This window comes from Dermacentor variabilis, chromosome 4 (assembly GCF_050947875.1).
Source record: "Dermacentor variabilis isolate Ectoservices chromosome 4, ASM5094787v1, whole genome shotgun sequence".
Lineage (NCBI taxonomy): Eukaryota > Metazoa > Arthropoda > Arachnida > Ixodida > Ixodidae > Dermacentor > Dermacentor variabilis.
Genome location: NC_134571.1, coordinates 1,598,138 through 1,620,767, shown reverse-complemented (window position 1 = coordinate 1,620,767; position 22,630 = coordinate 1,598,138). Strand labels below are relative to the sequence as shown.

Below are 22,630 nucleotides of genomic sequence, written 5' to 3'. Positions count from 1 at the left end.
AATCTCGGTATTGCTTTTGCCAGAACACTTTTGAAAGGAAAAGGTGGCAAAAATCAACTCAGGGTCAGACAGCCCATGCATGACATCAAGAGAGTCACATGTAATAGTAGAACTTATAAGCAATAAATCAAGAATATGTCTTGCAGTAGCAGTGATTCTAGCAGGAGCAGTAACAATCTGAGCTAGACCACATGAAAATGCCATGTTCATAAGTATCTCAAAGTGCCTACCATTCAAGCGCATTGTCGTCATAGTTGACCAATCAATTCACTAAGTAAAATCACCGGATAAGACAAATCTTACGTTATCACCTCGGAAACGTTGTACGTAATGGTAGAGTTGCTCTAGAAATCCAGGATCTGCCTTCAGAGGACGGTATACAACACCGATAACAATAGAATTACGACAAAAATAAATTTTACAGAAGAGGTTTTCGTGTTCCAGAATAGCCGGCAAAGTTGTAACGTTTATGCTCTCCTTAACTACAATTGCAATTCCATCCATTCGTGCTTGTCACGCCTAAATATTTTGTACGACGGGGGAACGATTTCATTATCAAGCACTCCAGCATGTAACCAGGTCTCCGTCAGCAACGTAACACGGGGGTCGAGGTCATAAAGGAGCGCTTCAAATTCGGCTATTTTATTCACGATGCTTTGCACATTAAAATATAGCAACCGCAAATGACAAGTTTTATTTCCCTGTCACTTCGATGTCCCACTTGCGGCCCTTCGCCGGATGATCATTCGATCATTGCTGGGTGCAGCCTGACTTCCATGGTCCTGTGTTGTGCCGCCTCTCAAATCTGTGCCTGACCCCGCAAGCCTGCGCCTTTCTTTCTTGTCCTCATCCTACACGTACGTCACCTTGTTGAAAACTAGCTTATCGTATTTCGGATACACTTTATCTGCAGGCGTGCGACAGTCTTTAACAGTCGACCATAGCTGCTTCCTTATTTTCTGGATTCTGAGTGAATAGTCCTCCGATAGCGAGTACTCAGTGTTCTTTAGTTTCTTTGCATTTCTCAGAAGCTGCATTTTTTCGTTGAAATCAAAAAAGCACATTATCACTGGGCGCGTTCGATTCGTTCGTTTTCTGCCCAAGCGGTGTATGCGCTCAAGGCTACTTACTTTTATTCCCAATTTCGTTTCAAATACTTCTGCCAAAACAGCATCCCTGATCGAATCCTCTGTCTCTGTATCTAACTCCTCGACTCCATATATAATCAAGTAATTGCGTCGGAGTCTGTTTTCAAGGTCATCATTTTTTTAGGAGGAAATCAGTTTGGCCAGTTAAGTGTGAAGCAAAACGGTCACACCCTTCTACCCTTAGTACATTCTCTGGCAATGACAGCCATTTCTGCTGAATTCAAACCAGCCTTCTATTAGTTTCAACAACTTGACATTCTACTTAAGCTTTCCCGGATAGACTTAAGATCATTTGAAGATGCCTTTTGATTATCTAGAATCGCTGCCAATTGCTCAGGAACCGTATGGCCAGGGTTCATTTCCAATGTCCTCACTTAAAAGAAGAACAATAAAGCCCAAAGAGTCAAACCAGCTCGCGACACGTTCACACAACAACCCTGGGCAAGGGATCACAACCAGCCTCAAGGAATCGCTCTTAAAGTCGTGACAACTCGATTGTCTACTACCCTGCGCGAAAAAGACGAGCCTGGTTAGCCGCGTCTGCATCCTTTGCTTAGTCCCTTGCCCACTGAAGAAGAAAGCTTGAGGGGCGGCGCCGGTCGGATCGGGTGATGACGACGTTGCTCCGATGTTTCTTTGCAGAACATGAAAACGTACGAAATTCAAGGAAATTCTTTCAGTCCGCAAGATATCAACGTTGTCAAGCGGCACAACTTCCACTTGCGAGTGGAGCCCGCAGATGTTCGTGGTCTTGCCGATATTGCATTCTCGAAGGAGCACTGGTTCGTTGCATGCAGCAAAAAACTGCGCGAAAAAGACGAGCCAGGTTAGCCGCGTCTGCATCTTTTGCTTTGTCCCTTGCCCACTGAAGAAGAAAGCTTGATGAGCGATGGATCGGGTGATGACGATGTTGCTCCGATGTTTCTTTGCAGAACAGGAAAACGTACGAAATTCGAGGCAATTCTTTCAGTCCGCAAGATATCAACGTTGTCAAGCGGCACAACTTCCACTTGCGAGTGGAGCCCGCGCTAGTGGTCGCGGTCTTGCCGATGTTGCATTCTTGAAGGGGCACCGGTTCGTTGCATGCAGCAAAAATCTGCGCGAAAAAGACGAGCCAGGTTAGCCGCGTCTGCACCCTTGCTTGGCCCAGATGCACTGGCTTTCAAGCATTAGATGAGCAACAAGAAGCTCGGCGAATTGCCAGCTGGCACAGGCGATACCACAAGCGCAATCAAAGTGGCGGACTGTATAAGACTTCGTTTGAAGACGACGTTGTCGATACTATAATATCGATGTGCCCTTCAAAATCTTCCTTTACACAATACTTTGTTAAATACAATCCTTTTCTGTTGTAATGAAAGAACCATGTCCGTAAGAAACGCTTAGAAACACGGACCGCCTCAAATACGGCGATTATGAGAGCAGCCAATCTGTTAGAAAAGGTCGCAGTGGCGACGCCTGATGGCGTCAACAGAAAGAGGCACGCGCGCTCCTTCCTGGTCAGATCACTAGGACATTCATAGAGTTTCTTACTACAACACCTAGAGGGTAATCTGGCGCCACCGTCTATGGGAGTTTCTTAAGGGGGCACCGTGCCGTCATGGGAATGACGGCATATGTGTCTGCGAGGCTCGTGTTGGCTGGTGTTGTAAGAGGCTTCGTCTAAAACGTGAATATGGCTACGCAAATAACGCGTTCTCAAAGTAAAATCTTCATAAAATGTTTCAATTCACGCATATTACATCTTTACTCACCCACAATGCATGACCAAGCGAAGAAAAGCAAGAACAGACGACCATCTGTTTCAAAGCGAGCGCGAACCTTGTCGTCTGTCCTCCAACTTTAGCGGCCCGCTGATACTTTTTACGTAACATGTAGTCGTACACACAATAACAAGTTCTCATAGTTAAATAAAACGTTTTCGCGTAATAATAAAGCTAAAACAGCTTTTCACGTGCTGTTTTAGTAGAAAGTGAATCATTGTGACAGACGGAACGGTACTTGCCAAGCTCGTCTTCAAGGTGTCCTGTCTCTACGAGAACGATGCCAATCCGAAGTCACAATATACCAGCATTCCCATGCATACCACAGCGCAGCAGCGCCAGATTTCCCTCTAGGTAATGTAGTGAGAAACTCTATGAGGACATTATTCTAGTACACTATAGTTTTAGTATACCGTAATTAAGTGACACCAGGATACATGTTAAAATATAACGGGGTCATACTGCGCACGCGCAGAACGCTATATCATCTTTGCACATGGGGTGCCTCCACTATTTCCGGAATTTAGCGAGAGACGCTAACGCTCGCAAAGCCGTACGGACGCTAAGAAATAGCGTTGTCAAACATGGCGCCACCCATGGCTCTCGCTTCACCGTGAATTCTCGTGATGACTGCGCTCTCACTCTCGTTGATCGCCCGTAACTCTAGAAATGAGCTTTTACTTCCTCTAAACTGACCTGAAACGCTAGTTATGAGCGCGCATAGCGCATACAATTTCTGAGATCTTTCGGCGATTCTGGCGTCCGTAAGCCTGAAGAGACGCATCCGCGTAGCAACAACAGAATGGTTGCTGATGGATTGTCTTGGCTTGCATACGTTTCTCACGAGGTGCCAGACGGCGTCCTGTCTTTTAACGTAACGTCCCGCAAAGGTGCTTGAGTTTAACGTACGTAAGGCGACAAACGCTATTCTAAAATGGTCTGCTATCAAAAAATGCTCCTTTGACTACTCTTGACTAGATGGCGAGCCAATCAGCTTAAGAGCTTGGGCTACTCGCACCTAGATGGCGCGGTGAAGTTTTGCGCTTTGCGGCGCTTCGTGGCTTTACGCTGTACTAAAGGTCTATCGAATAGTTTCCCGGATCACGCTAACGCAAGCATTTAAGCTATACTAAAACTCTCTATAGACTGTTTTATTAAGGGCGCCGCCATTTTGCGATCACAGCGCCGTCTATCGTCCAGCGCCATGCTGATATGTGGGGTCGTGCTGAAGGGTGCAGGTGAACGTGCTGTTGACGACTCGTGGCAAGTTTTCGTGTTTTCCCGAGAGATGTCAACAAGTTGTTTTGATTGGGAAACAGCGTGTCGTCGCTAAGCATTTAGCTTCGATATAGCCGCAATATGGAACGGCGCCGAACCTAGAGGCGCTCCCGCAGCTCTGCCCACGATGGAAATAAACGAGTCAAGTCTGAACATCGTCGATACGTAACGTACACATGTAACGGGTTATTATTGTGTGTCTAGCCTTGAACTCTATTAAGGTATCACTCAGGCGACAGCACTCAGAGGTCTCTCCATGTGTCGCGCGGTGGGCCGCACCAGCTTACATCCGAATCCAGATCACTGCGAAGCTCGGAGGAAACGCGCTTTGCTAGCTTTCGTGCTCCTAAAGCTTCGCCGTACGATTTTCTAAACATTATTTATCTGGCATCCGAACGCGTCTTTGTCGTCAGTAGAAATTGCTGTACTTCAAAAGCATTGAGTTTTTGTCCAACGACTGGTGGTTTCAGCGAATTTCAGCTATACAAAGACTTGGATAATTCTGCGCGAACTTAGAGGTTACGGGAATTCTTTCGTAGACGATCATGTGAAAGTGGTACTCGTAATATACTTCCCTCTCATAAACATTGGACTCCCCCGCCACAGCGAGACAAATGTTTAGCTTTATATATCCGAACGGTTCAGAGGGATATTCTTAACGCCTATAAAGGGCATGCGCCCTTTCGTCACTACCCATCTCGATTTGATACCAGCGCCTTGGATCAGTTAAGCTCACGCCAAGACATTGTTATCAAACCAGCCGATAAAGAAGGAGCGATCGTAGTAATGAACCGCCAAGACTATGTCGATGAAGCGAATAGACAGTTATCTAACAGTGTGTTTTATCAAGCTCTTCTCAATGATCCCACCAGTGACGTCAAGGTTAAAGAAGCGCTCGTCGGAGACGAAAACACGTTCCAGTCTCTAATGCCACTCAGTCCAATAGCAGGTCGCTTCTATTACCTGAAATTCATAAGCCAGGGAACTCGGGACGTCCAATTGTTTCAGGCGTACACACTGTTACCGAGACTCTTTCTCGGTATGTAAACCAGCTAAATAAACTAATGCCCCCAACCTTCCCTTTTATATAAAAGACATTAACCATTTCTTAAGCGAAATACTAGACCTATACCTATTCCCTCTGGTTCACTGCTTGTGACACTGTATGTCATATCCCTTTATACGAATATTCCGCATTCAGACGGCATTCGCGCTTTGTCCCTTGCCTATGGACAAGCTACAATTGACAAGCCCATTAGCGTCCTCACGCTCAGCTCCATATTAAAACTCATACTGGAAATGAATAATTTTGAATTTAATGGTAGCCATTATGTAAAGGTCAGTGGTACTTCTATGGGAACAAGGATTGGGCCGAATTATGCCAAGATTTTTATGGGCATATTGGAAAGTGAATTTCTTGAGAACTGCACCCTAAAACTTTTTGCGTTTCATTGATGACGACGTGTTTCTGGTGTGGCCCCATGGCCCCGTGGCGAATCGACACTGGTTAGCTTTATTGCTGCCTTGAATAGCGTTCACCCGAGCATTCAATTTTCACAAAACCATTCAACTTCACAGATTGACTTCCTCGATGTTACAGCGTCAATAACCGGAAATAATCTGTCAACCAAACTTTACAAAAAGCCAACGGACAGGCGCCAATATCTACATTTCCAAAGCAGCCACGTTCGATATTGTAAAACAGCTGTCCCCTATAACCAGGCACAGCGTTTTAGGCGTATATGCTCCGAATAAAAAACTCAGTGCCCTTCCACTCTGTGAAGAACGATGACCAGCGAGGCTGTGTATGTGGGCCCCTTAATGGCGAACTGTACCTTCGCCGCGGGTCGGCCCGGCATTGCACTACTTTCGGTATCGGCCCACGTATGGGAAGTGCTTAACGCCTGCTTCACCTCCGCCGCCGGTCGGCCCGGCATTGCACTATCTTCGGGATCGGCCCACGTATGGCAAGTGCTTAACGCCTGCTTCACCTGCGCCGCGGTTCGGCCCGGCATTGCACTATTTTCGGGATCGGCCCACGTATGGGGAGTGCTTAACGCCTGCTTCACCTCCGCCGCGGGTCGGCCCGGCATTGCACTATCTTCAGGATCGGCTCACGTACGGGGAAGTGCTTAGCGTATGGGGAGATCTTTCCTTACCATGCCAACAACGGCGCGAAGATTTCCTTGGACGGTAGACGTATACAGCTTTGCTGTAAAAAATTCCGATGCTAACTGCGCAGAGCTAGAGCGTACACTCGTGGACCGCCAGTGCCATAAGGAAATTATTGATGACACAATAAAACGAGCCAGTAACTTGAAAAGGAAAGATATTCTCTTGAAGTCAGAGCCGGCGGCGACCACTCCTGCAACTAACCTTATGTTGACGCACGCAGCGTCAATTCCGAATGTTTCCGCCATTCTCAAACTGCATCAAGATATTCTAGACCATAGTGAAAGACAACAATTTTTTCCAGAGGCACCGCGAGTAGTGTACCGACGCTCAAGAAACGTTCGCGATTTGATAACCTCTTCCAAAATCGGCGCCCGCGTACCTGTAGCTTGTAGTCCACGCAGCAAGCGACGCTGTGAAGTATGCCCACATATGCTAACTACAATAACGGCGAAAAGCTCGGCTTCAAACTTCGCGCTCCGCTTCAAAGTCAGTTTCAACTGCGACACGTCGAACGCCATTTATTTGCTTGAGTGTTGTAGGTGCCACCTACAAGATATTGGTCGAACAGAAGTGCCGTTTAGAATTCGATTTAATAATCATCGTTCTCATGCAAAGCGTTTCCTACACCTGCCGCTGTCAAAACACCTATATACAACTGGACACCTTTTCGACGGTATTAGAGTGACCATACTGGAATCTGGTTTTCCTTCCCACCATGATTGTTTAGTCCGCGAATCATTTGATATGCAAGTTCAACGCTCTTTCTTGTGGTAATAACGAAAACATCGCAAAACAAACCTGCATCACTAATTTAGATTGACCAGCTTATATATATCTTACTTGTGCCCGTAGTCACGGTGGCCTTTTGTACGAGGTTTTTCTATGTTGGAAAAGTTTAGATTTGTGCCCGACGGCTGGCTGCTACAATTATGGTACGAGCTGCACGGGTCGCAGAATTACCGATGCTACGGGCGTGACTATCGCAATTTTAAGACGATAGAAAGCTTTGATTATACAATGCATATTATACTGGTTTTTGTCCACGTATGCATTTTTAAATCCTTCATTCAGCTGCAGTGCGTTATACGGCGCTAGCCATAATCTTTTTCTCGTGTGCAGCTTCTGCTTTTTTAGCACCGCATGATTATGTGATTACATGTAGTGACGTTTCCTATCTGCTGTGTTTTCTAGAACTGCCCAGCTACATTTACTTTTTTTCACGATGTGCTCGCTTTGCATTTGTTTGACTAAGGCTTGATTATGTGCATGTTCGTGTAGGAGAAAGTGATAAGTGTCTGGTGTCCAGATATATAACTGTGATGCGACTACACTGGCATTCACTTCGACGAAGGCCCGTCCTCCGGCCGAAACGTCAGAAAAACATTGCCATGACGTCCGTCTTTTTTTTCTTTTTTTTTCCTTTAAAGTTATACCTTCGGGTCGTGTCTCTCTCTCTCTCTCTCTCTCTCTCTCTCTCTCTCTCTATATATATATATATATATATATATATATATATATAATCACCAAGAAAGTGGCCCCCATTTCCTCAAAATACGAAATCTCAACTTTTTTGGCTACTGGAGGGAAAGTGTGCTAATGTAACTGTTATCTTGCAACAGCCTAAAAAAAGGACAGACAACTTCAGGAGTGACACATGCCGAAAGAAAAAAATTCAAGGCAGTGTTGTAATGTGATTGTAATTGCTCTGCACATTCGACAGTGTCGTTTTCTTGTTAGCGCATGAAGCCCAAAACAAAAACACGAAACAAACCAGCCGGAAGATGGGACAAGACAACCGCTGCCCAAATGATTGGTCAACAACTCGCCTAAACTGTCGACATACCTGAAGGTAATTTTCACCAACATACAAAGCCAACAGTACTTGGTCCTCAGACTTCTGGCGCGCTATAACCTAAAGCTATTCTGAACTTTTCTATTCCAATTCTCCAATCAGCCCTCCATGATTGGTCAAAAAATGTTCGAGCCTCCCCCGCTTCGCCTGTCTGTCACGCGACGTCACGAAAACCGCGATAGCTCCCCATGTTATATGACATGGGCACACTGATTATGCACGATTGCACCGAACAAAAGAAAAATTATTACTTCTGATTCGACGCCTTTTCGCCATTGGCACTCTGCTATTGGTCAAAAGATCTCGGGCTGCGCCGGCTTCGCCTATCTGTAAGGCCACGTCACAAAACCACGAAACTCACCGTGTCAAAGTTACGTGCACGCGTTAATTTTTTTTTCTGAATAGCCGGAAACTGCCCCGTTCCGAAAGGAATAGAAGATGACTGCCCACTGATCGATCAGGCACTGGCAACTCGCACCTACCGGAGACCATGCGAGCACCAAGACGTAGGCGGCTGTTTCATGACACACATGTCATGACCGATCATTTATGTTCTTCATGCGCTCTTTTCATACTGTGCCAATTTTGGTACATGTCCATTGAGTTACCTAAACGACCGTGAGAGCACCAAGACGTAGGCAGCCAGATCGATACTGTCAAAGTGGCAAATGTTTTAAAACATTTTGACAAATTAAATGTGCGTTCTTGAGGCACAACAACTTTAAGCAGATAAAATTACGAACTTGCTTGAACAAAGGAAGCAATTTTGACAGTGGCGAGCATATTACCATGCGCTGAGAGGAAAACGACGAAGCCTGCAGTTTTTTATCACCAAAACATGTGCTGATGCTCATTGTGGTTATTTCATTCCGGTAGCAATTGCTTGGACACTCCAACTCCCCGTGGTCGTAGTGGCTAAGGCGTTGCGCTACTAAGCTTGAGAGCGCGGGACCGGCCGCATTTTCATGGAAATCCAAAAACGTACCGTGCATAGGCTGCACGTTAAAGAACTCCAAGTGGTCAAAATTAATCCGGCATTCCTCACTACGGCGTCGCTCATAATAAAATCGCGGTTTTGCCCCATAATATCCCAGGTTTTGTATGGACACTGCAGGCGCATTTCCTCCGTGACCGTGATGTTGCGTGCAAAGAGCGCAAACATCGTGGCAGTGCGCCGTATGCTGTGTGTGAGCCGAGGACGGTGGCTCGATCTCGCAGAGGAGGAAGCGCGCCGTCTTCCATCGCGTGCAAGGGGGCGCGCCATAAAAAAGGCGAACACTTTGATTAGGTCAACAGTGGTGCCAGTGAAAAGAGTACACTGGCTGATTGGCACTCGGCATGCAGTCCGGCGCACGAAAGCGGCTGCATCACTCACTGTCCGTTGTTCTGCGCCGCAGGGTGCGGGCGCCACTGAGTCCAGCATGCGGCCATGAGCGAGGCGGCCGGCGGGGACCTGCCAGAGCCCTGGCTGCCGCCGCCCACCAACGGCGAGCCGCTGCGGCTGCCGCCGGTCTCGACGCTCATGCAGGCCAAGGACTGGGCCACGCCGCAGCAGCACGAGCTGCTGCTGCTGTCCTCCGAGGAGTCGTCCACGAGCGCCGCGCCCAGCCCGGCGCCCAGTGCGGCGCGGCCCTTCTTCCCGTGCGCGGTGTGCGGCAAGCAGCTGGCTTCGCGCAACGTGCACCAGCTGCACATGCGCTCGCACTCGGGCGAGAAGCCGTTCGGGTGCGGGCTGTGCGGCCACCGCTTCTCGCAGAAGACGTCGCTGACGCGCCACATGCGCTCGCACACAGGCGAGCGGCCCTTCCCGTGCGAGGTGTGCGGCAAGCGGTTCGCCGACAAGGAGCGCATCAAGATCCACATGCGCACGCACACGGGCGAGAAACCGTTCGGCTGTCACGTGTGCGGCAAGGCCTTCTCGCAAAAGTCCACCGTCAAGCGGCACATGAGCGTCCACACGGGCGAGAAGCCCTTCGGCTGCCCCGTCTGCGGCAAGGGCTTCGCCAACCGCGGCAACCTCAACGCCCACGCCAAGACGCACCACCAGAGCTGAGAACGGCTCTTACTTAACGAGGCCCATATCACAGCGCTGCATGTTTTAACCCTTTATTGTTGTTGTTGCTGCTGCCGCCGCCAGCTACGTGCATTGTTGAGAGCGCGCTTATTTATCACTGGTTAGAGAGAGCCTTTATTTATACCTCTGTTGGGCATTAGCTGGCTGGGCCAGCCGACTGTAGGAATCTCGCCGAGAAGAATCTCTTTAGGGCATTATTACTTCGACATTCCAGGGGTTTGGGGGGACACCACTAGTCAACCGCGGGGTCTGCTCAAAGTCCTGTGTGGCCACCCGTAGAAGCCTCTGCGTAGCCTCCGTAGCGTAGTCTATCCGTCCAGGCAGGGCGGTGGCGCGCCGGCCCATTCGGCGGCGCATTCTGTGCTGCATCATGTATCGCTGTGCCTTCCGTTTCCACGGCTGCGAGCAACGGTGGTGGTACCTGTTGAAAGAAGCGTTCTGTTTTTGTTACGCTTTTAGAAGAATAAATTTCATTTTTCAGACTCTCTGTACCGGTGGCTTCTGCGCGCATGCACAGTGTGCCGCCAAGCGCCAGATGACTGGGACCGGTTTCAATTCATATGCATTTAAGCCTAGGAACTTTCGGCGTGAAACTTAAGGCATCAAACTGAATACTCAGTAACATCGCAATAAAAACAGTTGTCGTGACTCTAAACTACACGCCCTCTATTGGCTTTATCCAAATAGTTACGAGAGAGTCGTTCACTTAATGCTCACTTCTTTTTTCAATACCTGAACGATATATCTCAGCAACCTCCTCGTGTGACCAGACTAAGCGATGACTCGTCTTACACTTAATTCTTGCTGTCGTGATGAAGGGCAAGTTTATTTTCACATAAGAAGCGATAATTCTTGCAGTAATAAAAATACGACTCACAAAGTCTAAGCCCTTCATCAAATTTGTAAAGAAACGATCGATCTGACTGCTGCCTCTAATTGATTCACTAATATCGTGAGTGAACTTCACCAACTGTGTCTCACACGTAAAGCCTATCCTGAAGCGATGCTGCAGGTGGGACATAAAAAGGGGTTCAATAAAAGTGTAAAATAATTTTAAATGTTTTGCAGGCTAAATTCATTAAGAATATCGACAGGTAGTTCAGTTACTGTTTTGTCACCATCCTTGTGCGTATTTACCTTTTACAAATAACACCGCAGATCACTTTTATTCAGATATATTTCATACAGAAGCACGAAAAAGGGGGAGGGTGTTGGGGCGATCAATAACGCATACTCATGATCAAGTTTGATATATATCAGGTCTAGCAGCTCAGTGCTCTTTTACTGACTTGTAGTAAGGACATGACAAATATTTCACAAGTTTCGATAACATTTATTTGCGCCAGTTTTATGCTGCTCTTCAAACCTTCGACTCTGTTGAACGCTGACTTAAATATCTAAACCTTTCTAATTTACCTTGCTCATCTTCACGATTACATATATATTCAATTACATTTGAAATGACAACGTTAGATTGCTCGTTTTTTTTTCGTACTTCCACAATTCATTCGGCTTAGCTTTAGGTTTCTCTACAAGACAATACCGGTAAGCACCTGGCGTAATAGTTCGGGGTAAACCCGCAAGGTGGAGACAAGTAATTAATAAAGGGAAAATGAGACATCCACCATATTGTACCAATTGCTACAAAGGAAACCCACACGGGTTCCTCGGAACAAAGCCTCGGAGTTGAAAAATTCGTATGGTCCGAGACTCGAATCCGGCACCCGGGACCACCGCCTTTCCGGCGCAGCCGCTCTACCACCTGACCCAGACAAGCGGCTAGCAGATGGCAGGGCGAAGTCGAATTCATCTAAAAACGCGAAGCAAATTTGGCAAGAATTTGGCGTAATAGTACTGAGGAAACCCGGAAGGTAGAGAAATATAATTAATAAAGGGAAAAGGAGACATTCACCCAATCGTAGCACTTCGTATAAGGGAAACCCATATGGCTTCCTCGAAAGAAAGCCTCGCATGTGAAGAAAAATACGTCCTGTTCCGGGACTCGAACCCGGCACCCGGGACCACCGCCTTTCTGGGACAGCCGCTTTACCATCTGAGCTAAACAGGCGGCCGGCAGATGGCAGGGCGAAGTCGAATTCATCAACTACTGGAAAAATGTTTGCAAGAATTCGGCGTAATAGTTATGTAGAAACCCGCAAGGTGTAAAAACGTAATTGATAAAGGAAAAATGAGACATCCACCCAATCGTAGCAACTGCTACAAAGGAAACCCGTAGGAGTTCCTCGAAGGAAAGCCTCGCAGTTGAAAAACTTGTCCTGATGCAGAACTCGAACTCGGCACCCGGTCCCACCGCCTATCCGTGGCAGCCGCTCTACCATCTGAGCTAAGCAGGTGGCTAGCAGATGGCAGGTCGAAGTCGAATTCATCAACAACACGAAAAAAAATGGCAAGAATTTAGCGTTATAGTTATGTGGAAACCCGCAAGGTGGGGAAACGGAATTAATAAAGGGAAAATAAGACATCCGCCCAATCGTAGCAATTGCTACAAAGGAAACCCGTACGCGTTCCTCGAAGGAAAGCCTCGCAATTGAAGAAAAATTCGTCCTCATCCGGAACAGGAACTCGGCACCCGGTCCCACCGCCTTTCCGGGGCAGCCGCTCCACCATCTGAGCTAAGCAGGTGGCTAGCAGATGGCAGGGCGAATTTAAATTCATAAACAACTCGAAGCAAATTTTGCTAAAATTTGGCATAATAGTTCTGCGGAAACCTGCAAGGTGGAGAAACGTAGCTATATAATAAAGGGAAAATGAGACATCCACCCAATCGTAGCAATTGCTACAAAGGAAACTCGTACGGGTTCCTCGAATGAAATCCTCGCAGTTCAAGGAAAATTCGTCCTCATCCGGAACTTTAACTCGGCACCCGGTCCCACCGCCTTTCCGGGGCAGCCGCTCTACCATCTGAGCTAAGCAGGTGGCTAGCAGATGGCAGGGCGAATTTAAATTCATAAACAACTCGAAGCAAATTTTGCTAAAATTTGGCATAATAGTTCTGCGGAAACCTGCAAGGTGGAGAAACGTAGCTATATAATAAAGGGAAAATGAGGCATCCACCCAATCGTAGCAATTGCTACAAAGGAAACTCGTACGGGTTCCTCGAATGAAATCCTCGCAGTTCAAGGAAAATTCGTCCTCATCCGGAACTTGAACTCGGCACCCGGTCCCACCGCCTTTCCGGGGCAGCCGCTCCACCATCTGAGCTAAGCAGGTGGCTAGCAGATGGCAGGGCGAATTTAAATTCATAAACAACTCGAAGCAAATTTTGCTAAAATTTGGCATAATAGTTCTGCGGAAACCTGCAAGGTGGAGAAACGTAGCTATATAATAAAGGGAAAATGAGACATCCACCCAATCGTAGCAATTGCTACAAAGGAAACTCGTACGGGTTCCTCGAATGAAATCCTCGCAGTTCAAGGAAAATTCGTCCTCATCCGGAACTTGAACTCGGCACCCGGTCCCACCGCCTTTCCGGGGCAGCCGCTCTACCATCTGAGCTAAGCAGGTGGCTAGCAGATGGCAGGGCGAATTTAAATTCATAAACAACTCGAAGCAAATTTTGCTAAAATTTGGCATAATAGTTCTGCGGAAACCTGCAAGGTGGAGAAACGTAGCTATATAATAAAGGGAAAATGAGACATCCACCCAATCGTAGCAATTGCTACTAAGGAAACTCGTACGGGTTCCTCGAATGAAATCCTCGCAGTTCAAGGAAAATTCGTCCTCATCCGGAACTTGAACTCGGCACCCGGTCCCACCGCCTTTCCGGGGCAGCCGCTCCACCATCTGAGCTAAGCAGGTGGCTAGCAGATGGCAGGGCGAATTTAAATTCATAAACAACTCGAAGCAAATTTTGCTAAAATTTGGCATAATAGTTCTGCGGAAACCTGCAAGGTGGAGAAACGTAGCTATATAATAAAGGGAAAATGAGTATTCCACCCAATCGTAGCAATTGCTACAAAGGAAACTCGTACGGGTTCCTCGAATGAAATCCTCGCAGTTCAAGGAAAATTCGTCCTCATCCGGAACTTGAACTCGGCACCCGGTCCCACCGCCTTTCCGGGGCAGCCGCTCTACCATCTGAGCTAAGCAGGTGGCTAGCAGATGGCAGGGCGAATTTAAATTCATAAACAACTCGAAGCAAATTTTGCTAAAATTTGGCATAATAGTTCTGCGGAAACCTGCAAGGTGGAGAAACGTAGCTATATAATAAAGGGAAAATGAGTATTCCACCCAATCGTAGCAATTGCTACAAAGGAAACTCGTACGGGTTCCTCGAATGAAATCCTCGCAGTTCAAGGAAAATTCGTCCTCATCCGGAACTTGAACTCGGCACCCGGTCCCACCGCCTTTCCGGGGCAGCCGCTCCACCATCTGAGCTAAGCAGGTGGCTAGCAGATGGCAGGGCGAATTTAAATTCATAAACAACTCGAAGCAAATTTTGCTAAAATTTGGCATAATAGTTCTGCGGAAACCTGCAAGGTGGAGAAACGTAGCTATATAATAAAGGAAAAATGAGACGTCCTCCCAATTGTAGCAATTTGCTACAAAAGAAACTCGTACGGTTTCCTCGAAAGAAAGCCTCGCAGTTGAAGAAAAATTCGTCCTCATCCGGAACAGGAACTCGGCACCCGGTCCCACCGCCTTTCCGGGGCAGCCGCTCCACCATCTGAGCTAAGCAGGTGGCTAGCAGATGGCAGGGCGAATTTAAATTCATAAACAACTCGAAGCAAATTTTGCTAAAATTTGGCATAATAGTTCTGCGGAAACCTGCAAGGTGGAGAAACGTAGCTATATAATAAAGGGAAAATGAGTATTCCACCCAATCGTAGCAATTGCTACAAAGGAAACTCGTACGGGTTCCTCGAATGAAATCCTCGCAGTTCAAGGAAAATTCGTCCTCATCCGGAACTTGAACTCGGCACCCGGTCCCACCGCCTTTCCGGGGCAGCCGCTCTACCATCTGAGCTAAGCAGGTGGCTAGCAGATGGCAGGGCGAATTTAAATTCATAAACAACTCGAAGCAAATTTTGCTAAAATTTGGCATAATAGTTCTGCGGAAACCTGCAAGGTGGAGAAACGTAGCTATATAATAAAGGGAAAATGAGACGTCCTCCCAATTGTAGCAATTTGCTACAAAAGAAACTCGTACGGTTTCCTCGAAAGAAAGCCTCGCAGTTGAAGAAAAATTCGTCCTCATCCGGAACAGGAACTCGGCACCCGGTCCCACCGCCTTTCCGGAGCAGCCGCTCCACCATCTGAGCTAAACAGGTGGCTAGCAGATGGCAGGGCGAAGACGAATTCATCATCTACTCCAAAAATTTCGGCAAGAATTTGGCGCAATAATTCTGCGGAAAAGCGCAAAGTGTTGAAACGTAATTGATAAAGGAAAAATGAGACATCCTCCCAATCATAGCAGTTGCGACAAAGCAAACCCGTACGGGTTCCTCGAAAGAAAGCCTCGCAGTTGAAGAAAAATTCGTCCTGATTCGGAACTCGAATTCGGCACCCGGTCCCACCGCCTTTCTGGGGCAGCCGCTCTACCATCTGAGCTAAGCAGGTGGCTAGCAGATGGCAGGGCAAAGTCAAATTCATCAACTACTTCAAAAAATTTCGCAAGAATTTGGCGTAATAGTTTTGTGGAAACCCGCAAGGTGGAGAAACGTAATTAATAAAGGGATTGCGCGGCCTTCACCGCTTCCGCCTTGACCAAATCGTCGACTTTCGCCTGCAGTGCCACCCGCTTTTCCCGCTCCTCCCTCAGGTCTGCTTTAAAGGGGCACTAAAAGTTACTATGAAGTCAAGTTAAAGTGATAAAGCAATGCTCTAGAACGTGTAAGGCGTCAATATAATCGCGAACAGAGCTTTAGTAACCGAGAAATTGAGGTAAATGCATGACACGATTTGAGACCCCCCAACTATATTCCGGTACTAGCCTGATGACGAAGGCACTCCTCATCATAATTTATGTCACTAGAACTCAACTACTCGTATCAAAAAGATAATTTCATTAGGTTATAAGACGGAAGAAAATGCTACTTGTCTACTTCTGTCCGATTCTAAGAAAAAATAACATTTTGATGTTACCTTTAAGTAGTATGGGTGGTCGAAAGGTTTCCTATTCGCTCGACTCGCGCGTTCGACTCTGCGCCGCGCGCGCTTTGGAGTTTCAGTTGATTCGTTATCGCATCGTGCTGCGCTGGTTCTGCTGGCTCGCGAAACTTGCATTTGGAGCTGAGAATGCCACGTCCATGTGATGTCGTGGGATGCCTGAACGGTCCGCGGAACTTGGCCAAGGGCAGTTGCAACGGCGAATTCAACGTTAGTTATCACTGTGTGCCAACGAGTGAACCTCTTCGTTCGAAGTGGTTAAGTACCGTACCTCTGCCACAGCGCGTTGGCAAAGAGCCGAAAAATCGCATAGTGGGCTCGCTGCACTTTCGTCCAGAGGATTACCAGTTCAACGCCGACTTACTGAAGTCGTGTGGAGTGCCTTTCAAAGCAATGCTCTCCCGTAGCGCTGTTCTGTCGGTCTTGCCTGCAAATCCGAAGCGCAAGAACAACTGCAGGTCGAAGACGGGGCGGTGAGTGTGGCATTTTGTTTTCACGAAGGAACAGCTACAAATGCTCGAATATGTGCAGCCATGACATACAGTTGCCGTCGTAGTAGTACGCAACGACGCCGGCAGCGCGAGCCCTCAGCAGCAGGTCATGTTCATCAGTGCTTAAATCGCTGAAGTCGAGCCTAGCATCGCGAGCCAATGTGTCGTTGTCAAGGTCGTACATTGCAACTAGCGTCAAAGTTGGCGTCATAAAATAAAGAACCAGCTTATCGTCGAGCGCTTTCCCTTCCGCTAGCCGCCATAGTTTCGCTTTCGCGCTGCTGTTGGCTCTGTCCTGGCTCTGTTCCTGGCCACGCGTTTGCGTTTTGCGCAGAAAATCCGTAGCGCTGTCTGCGGACACCGTTTTACTCACCGACGGCGCAATGTCACTATGAGACCATGACGTCACCACTCCTCGATCGGAGGGCGGGTGATTTGAACTGCGCTAGAGGTGCGCGGACACTTCAGAACGCATTTTCTCTTAAAATAAGTATCTTCTTCGCATGAAACAAGCGTTTCGAGGTTTCTGTGATGGTATTTCAACAGTCCACATTGACTTAATATTAACCTTTAGTGTCCCTTTAAGCTCTTCGAACTTGGCTGCCCAAGTTCCTTCAAATTCTTGGACTGCTTCCCTGACACCCTCGCAGAGCCTGCAGGTAAAGCTAGACCCATCCGCGTCTGCTAAACTCTGGAAACTGATCTCGTCGAGGAAGCATCAGCGCAGGCCTGTGTAGGGTGCCTCCATGCGCGCCCTCTCGGAGGGTGGCGTCATTCCGTGAAGGGGTCAGTGCCGCCTTCTGACCGCCGGCCGCCATTGCGCTCCCCACATTTCTTTACGGTCGGTCTAGAGAGACACGTGCACGGCGTTTTCTGGTCCGAAATACCCGGCTGTTGCGTGCCCCAGTGCACGAACCACTCACGGAATGACTGGAAGATGTTCCAATTTCCTAAAGAAACGAAAAGACGACTCCTCTGGCTGGTTACGGTCAAGCGCGACAAGTGGCAGCCCACGGACCGGTCGTGTGTGTGCAGCGTAAGTTATGCCATTTCTGCATTCGTAGATATTCGTTCATTTGTGTGCTTTTTCCCGTAGCGTGTTCGCTTTTATTCTTGATATCTGTCACATATGCATGCGTGTGTAACTCGCTTATTTCTGGATAACACAAAATGCTTTGTTTCTAATCGCGTGTTGCACACCGGCTGCAATAGCGTCAAGATGTATATTACGCATACGTTGTGCGCTCTTTGTGACCGGCGTCTCGTACAATTTGATATTGTACTTAGCTGGAAGAGCATACGCATGGCGCAGTAGAAGGTAAGGTGAGCTTTAAGCTTGTCTTTCATGTAATGACATACGGATAGTGTTGACGTGTTTTCCCGGCATTATTCTTGTGCCGTTGTCCAACTCGGTCGGTACTTGCTGTCCGTGCGTGTATGTGTTCATGCGTGTGTTCTTGTGGGGGGGGGGGGATGAAACCACTGACCAGGCACGACGCATGTATGGTCATGACAAACATGTCATGTCACGACTCATCATGACTGATTCAGTGACAATTGGTGGTTACTGCTATGTATAGAAGCCACGTAGTTGTGCATTGGGCATGAGTAATTTGATCATGCATTGTCTGTGCGTTCGCTATATTCTTCCCCACCCAATGATCGGCGAATTATTTGGATATCGTATAAGGCATTATTGATGATGATTTCAAGGCTACGTGTCCGTTTAACGACAGAAATTTATTACGGGCGGTGACAGAATTAGACGAAAAAGAGAGCTGTTGTGTTCGGGCTCCGCGAACTTTGTGGACAGCGTGACGCCAGTGTTGACCTACAACATTGCCTTTTTGAGCATGCATATAATATAACAGGGTGCCACTTTTTATATTTAAAATGATTTCTTAGCTCACTACGATTGTTCCACCTGTCAGTATAGGCAAGAAGCTTTAATATTTTAATTTGGAAAGCGCACACGCCTTCAGTTCATATTGTAGAATTTCCTCACACTATCCCTGTTTGTTCAGAGAAAGCCGACAGTCTTTGGCTTCTTCCTGATTATATTTTAGCGAGCCCCTAAATTTCACTTCGCACAGACACGGCGAAAGACGGCGAGACTCGTGCCTGCGTACGTTTCACGCCTTTAACCAAAGTGAACAGTCACCAGCTAGCCCTACACGACGTTCTTTTAAGGTCTGCGCGGCTGGCGTCGACGGCAGTTTTCGGCTGCCAGCAAGTCCAGTTGGAAATTCCGTTTTAAAAATGAAAATGACAGAATATTAAATTGGTACCTTCACACTCCTGATGCAAAAATTTCGTGTTCTCGACATATCACTAAAGCAGCACACGTTATCAAAGCGAACTGTGCATGCAGCTGCGCGATGCCCGTTGAAACACACGACGCGGTTGTCTTCACCCTGCTCGGCGGCGGAGGGGAGCGCGCGCATCGAGGCACCCTAGGCCTGCGTAGAGTTACTGTATATGCTACCAAATACCTTTGGGAGCATATACAGTAACTCTAGGCCTGTGTCGAGAATAGCGCCCCCTATATCTGTCTGCGAGGCTTGTATTGGCTGGCGTATGTACGGTGCTTCGTCTAAAACGTGGATATGGCTACACAAATAACGCGTTCTTAAAGTAAAATCTTCATAAAATGCCTCCATTCACCCATGTTACATTTTCCAGTAAAGTTTACTCACCTAGAATGCATAACCAAAGGAAGGAAAGGAAGAACAGGCGACAAACTGTTCCAAAGTGAGTATACGAATCTTGTCTTCTGTCCTCTAACTTTAGCGGCTCGCTGATGCTTCTTACGTTTCATATAATTATACTTGCAACAACTAGTTATTATTGTTAAACAAAACATGTTTTTGTGTAATAATTAAGCTAAAACAGCTTTTTACGTGCTGCTTTAGTAGAAAATTAGTCATTGTGACAGACGCAACGGCGCTTGCCTGGCTCTCCGAGAACGATGCCAATCAGAGGTCACAATATACTGGTATTCCCATGCATACCACAGCGCAGCAGCGCCAGATTTCCCTCTAGGTAATAGGGCGAGAAACTCTATGGTAACGATTACTGGGCTGGCGAGCGCTCAAACAATGGTTTGATGAGACACCGCGAGTCCTGCCTCCAGGATCGCTACAGACGCCGCTAAAATCTCGGAGGCAATAAAACGTGATTCCAGTTTGGAGCAGCCGCTGCCAGTAGCGCTCGCAGCCGACCCTGGTGGAGAGGAGGAAAGAGGGGACGGGCCGGAACCAGTTTCTCGTGTCACCATAGAGAAAGAAATTTCAACAAGAGTGGACACTCCCATAGAGCCCAGCGGCCGAATTGACTGTAGCACACCAAGCGGATGTTGTTGACTTCTTCCGGTTTCGGTTTTGGGCGCGCGCGTTTTGAACACCAGTTGGTACACGCCGCGCCGGCTCCGCTGCTCGGCGCGGCATTTTTTTTTTCGCTTCTGCTGAACCTCGCGTGGCCTTGGCGTGGAATCGTTTCATTATTACGTAGAAATGATTGCGATTGACCTTTACAAGACTGCACCGAATCTGTCAGGTGCAATTTCATAAAGAAAACGAAAGACGTCTTCTGAAATGATGAAATGTTTATTTTGCTCTATATAAATGCTCGTTCCGGGCTTCTTCTGCATTCATCGAAAGTTGTGGCACCAGGTAAGCAGCAGTCGTTGCCGTACGATGCTCCACCGGATCCCATCAGCTGAAAGTAAATTACAAGCATGTATCATTTTGGCATATTGACCTAACAGGAGTATTTCGTGTAGAGGCGAAACGTGCGTAAGTGGTGAATGAGCGGCATTAGAGATAAATTCACTTTTACGTACATTTCGCAGCAAAGACTCCTCCGAAACAATGCCATAAAATCTGAACATCTGATTTTCAAGCACCCCTCCTTTCCCTGGCATTATTTCCTGCACTTTAAGTGCACAAATACACGGGTGACTGCGCGTTTCCAAAACAACTTGGCCTCAGTCGACACGATGGTACGCGAAGTACACACACAGGCTCAGCCAGACCATGTTACACGCTCGCAGAATGCCTTCTAATCGCACTCAAGTCAGACTCGTGGGTGCAAAGCCTGTTTTCAGTCGCTCATAATACGTAAATGTCATGTTCTTGAGCTCCTCCGTGTTATCTTTTACGCGTCCTGCCGGCGCATGCAACACTCCCGTGTTATCACTCTCGGCAATCGCTCGTCGCGTTTTCGAGAAGCGTGAGTACCGAAATAAGGTATATCTTGTTGCAGGGCTATAAAATGCGTCACAAACTTGTCCCACTAAAATTCAGTACACGCAAAACTCACTATGGCCGGCTTGCTTTTTTGCTAACACCTTCACAACCCCAGGCGCGGCGAGCAAGCCTTAAGATATCCCAAAATGTTACCAGATAAATTACAATACTTTTTCGGGTCAGAGAATGCGTCACGAACTTCTACCAGTAAGATCCAGTACACGCGAAACTGCGGCACACAGCCGAGCTGCTTTTCGCTAACTGCGTCAATAAGCCGGGCGCGGCAACCGTGCTTCTAGACTACCCCAAATATAACGACGCTAGTTACAATAATGTTGGGGGCCACAGAATGCGCGAAAACTTGTCTGTCTTAGGCGCTACGACGCAGTACACGCATGTACACAGGCAAATGCCTCACACGGCCGAGCCGGTTTTCGCTTACTGCGTCAATATGCCGGGCGCGGCAAGCGTGCCCAAAACCTACCAAAATAAGTTACAGTAATGTTGGGACTCATAGAAAGCGTCGCAAACATCTCCCAGGACGAGGCATTAACTGCGCCAGGACGGCGGAGCTGTTTTTCGCTAACTGCGGCACTCGAACTAAGCCTAAATGTGCTTAAAATGCGCCGCACACTGTCAAACACAATTTCTCACCTTGCCGTAGTCCAGTGGTGCCGTGTCGAAATGCAGACGATACGCAAGAAAAGCATAGAGAAGGCCGGGAGCCCAAAAACATGGGCTATATCCAAAACAGACGGGTCGCCGAGCACGCGAGCTTCGCACGTACGGCCGGCCTCGCTCACTCCTGCGGCTTGTCTGGCGCATGACGTATGCACGCGCGTCTGGCGTGCCGCTAGCTTGTTGCTAGGCAACGCAACAAAAAGTTGCAAAGTGTAAGTTCATTTACACGCAAAAGTTTTTCACTTTTAGTGGGAAAGAATTAAAAAAATAAAACGTTGTCTGGAAGTTTATTTCACATTCTTTTTTTTTCTGATGCTCGCGTCAACTAACGGATGTTGTTGAAACTAGGCGTGACGTCTTTCCTGTTGCCAGTTTTTGAAGAGTGTCCCCTCTTGTTGAATTTCTTTCTCTATGGTGTCACGACGAGACGTTCATTTGAGGGATCGCCAGCCGTTCTTGCGCAGGCGCGAGTAAGAGCGGGTGCGAGAGAGAAAATCTGGGAGCCGGCATTGCGGAGTGGGGTCGAGTTTGTGTACGCTCGGACCCTGGCTGCCGGCGCGGTAAAATAGGTGAAGCAGCAGGCACGGACGCCCGATGTGGCGACCGTTGTGTCCGACAGGCTGTCTCGCACCTTCGGCGCTCGTGCTAAGTCAGTCGTGACGGATCATAGCTTGCGACCGTAGTAGAGCCCGAGCCGCATATACTGAAAATCTAGAAGGCAGAGCGTCTTGGCAACCGCGAACGCAAGTGAGTGAAAGGCCGCCGGTGGCGATGACTGACTCAGCACCAGCG

At 47.8% G+C, this 22,630-nt stretch overlaps 1 protein-coding gene and 1 long non-coding RNA gene across 2 annotated transcripts in view; one reads left to right on the top strand and one right to left on the bottom strand.

The window, feature by feature from the left end:
• The window catches only part of LOC142578567 (uncharacterized), a 93,902-nt gene extending 83,125 nt beyond the window's left edge, over window positions 1–10,777 (top strand). The window contains exon 2 of the mRNA XM_075687948.1: window positions 9,614–10,777. Coding sequence (XP_075544063.1) covers window positions 9,646–10,269 — 624 coding nt within the window. The 5' untranslated portion in view covers window positions 9,614–9,645 and the 3' untranslated portion in view covers window positions 10,270–10,777. The remainder of the gene's footprint in view (window positions 1–9,613) is intronic.
• Window positions 10,778–20,494: 9,717 nt separating this feature from the next.
• On the bottom strand, window positions 20,495–22,049 carry LOC142577692 (uncharacterized). The gene is made up of 2 exons (XR_012827044.1): window positions 21,812–22,049; window positions 20,495–20,627 (listed from the first exon to the last, which is right to left on the bottom strand). It is a non-coding gene; the product is annotated as an uncharacterized LOC142577692 (long non-coding RNA).
• Between the last annotated feature and the right edge of the window lie 581 nt (window positions 22,050–22,630).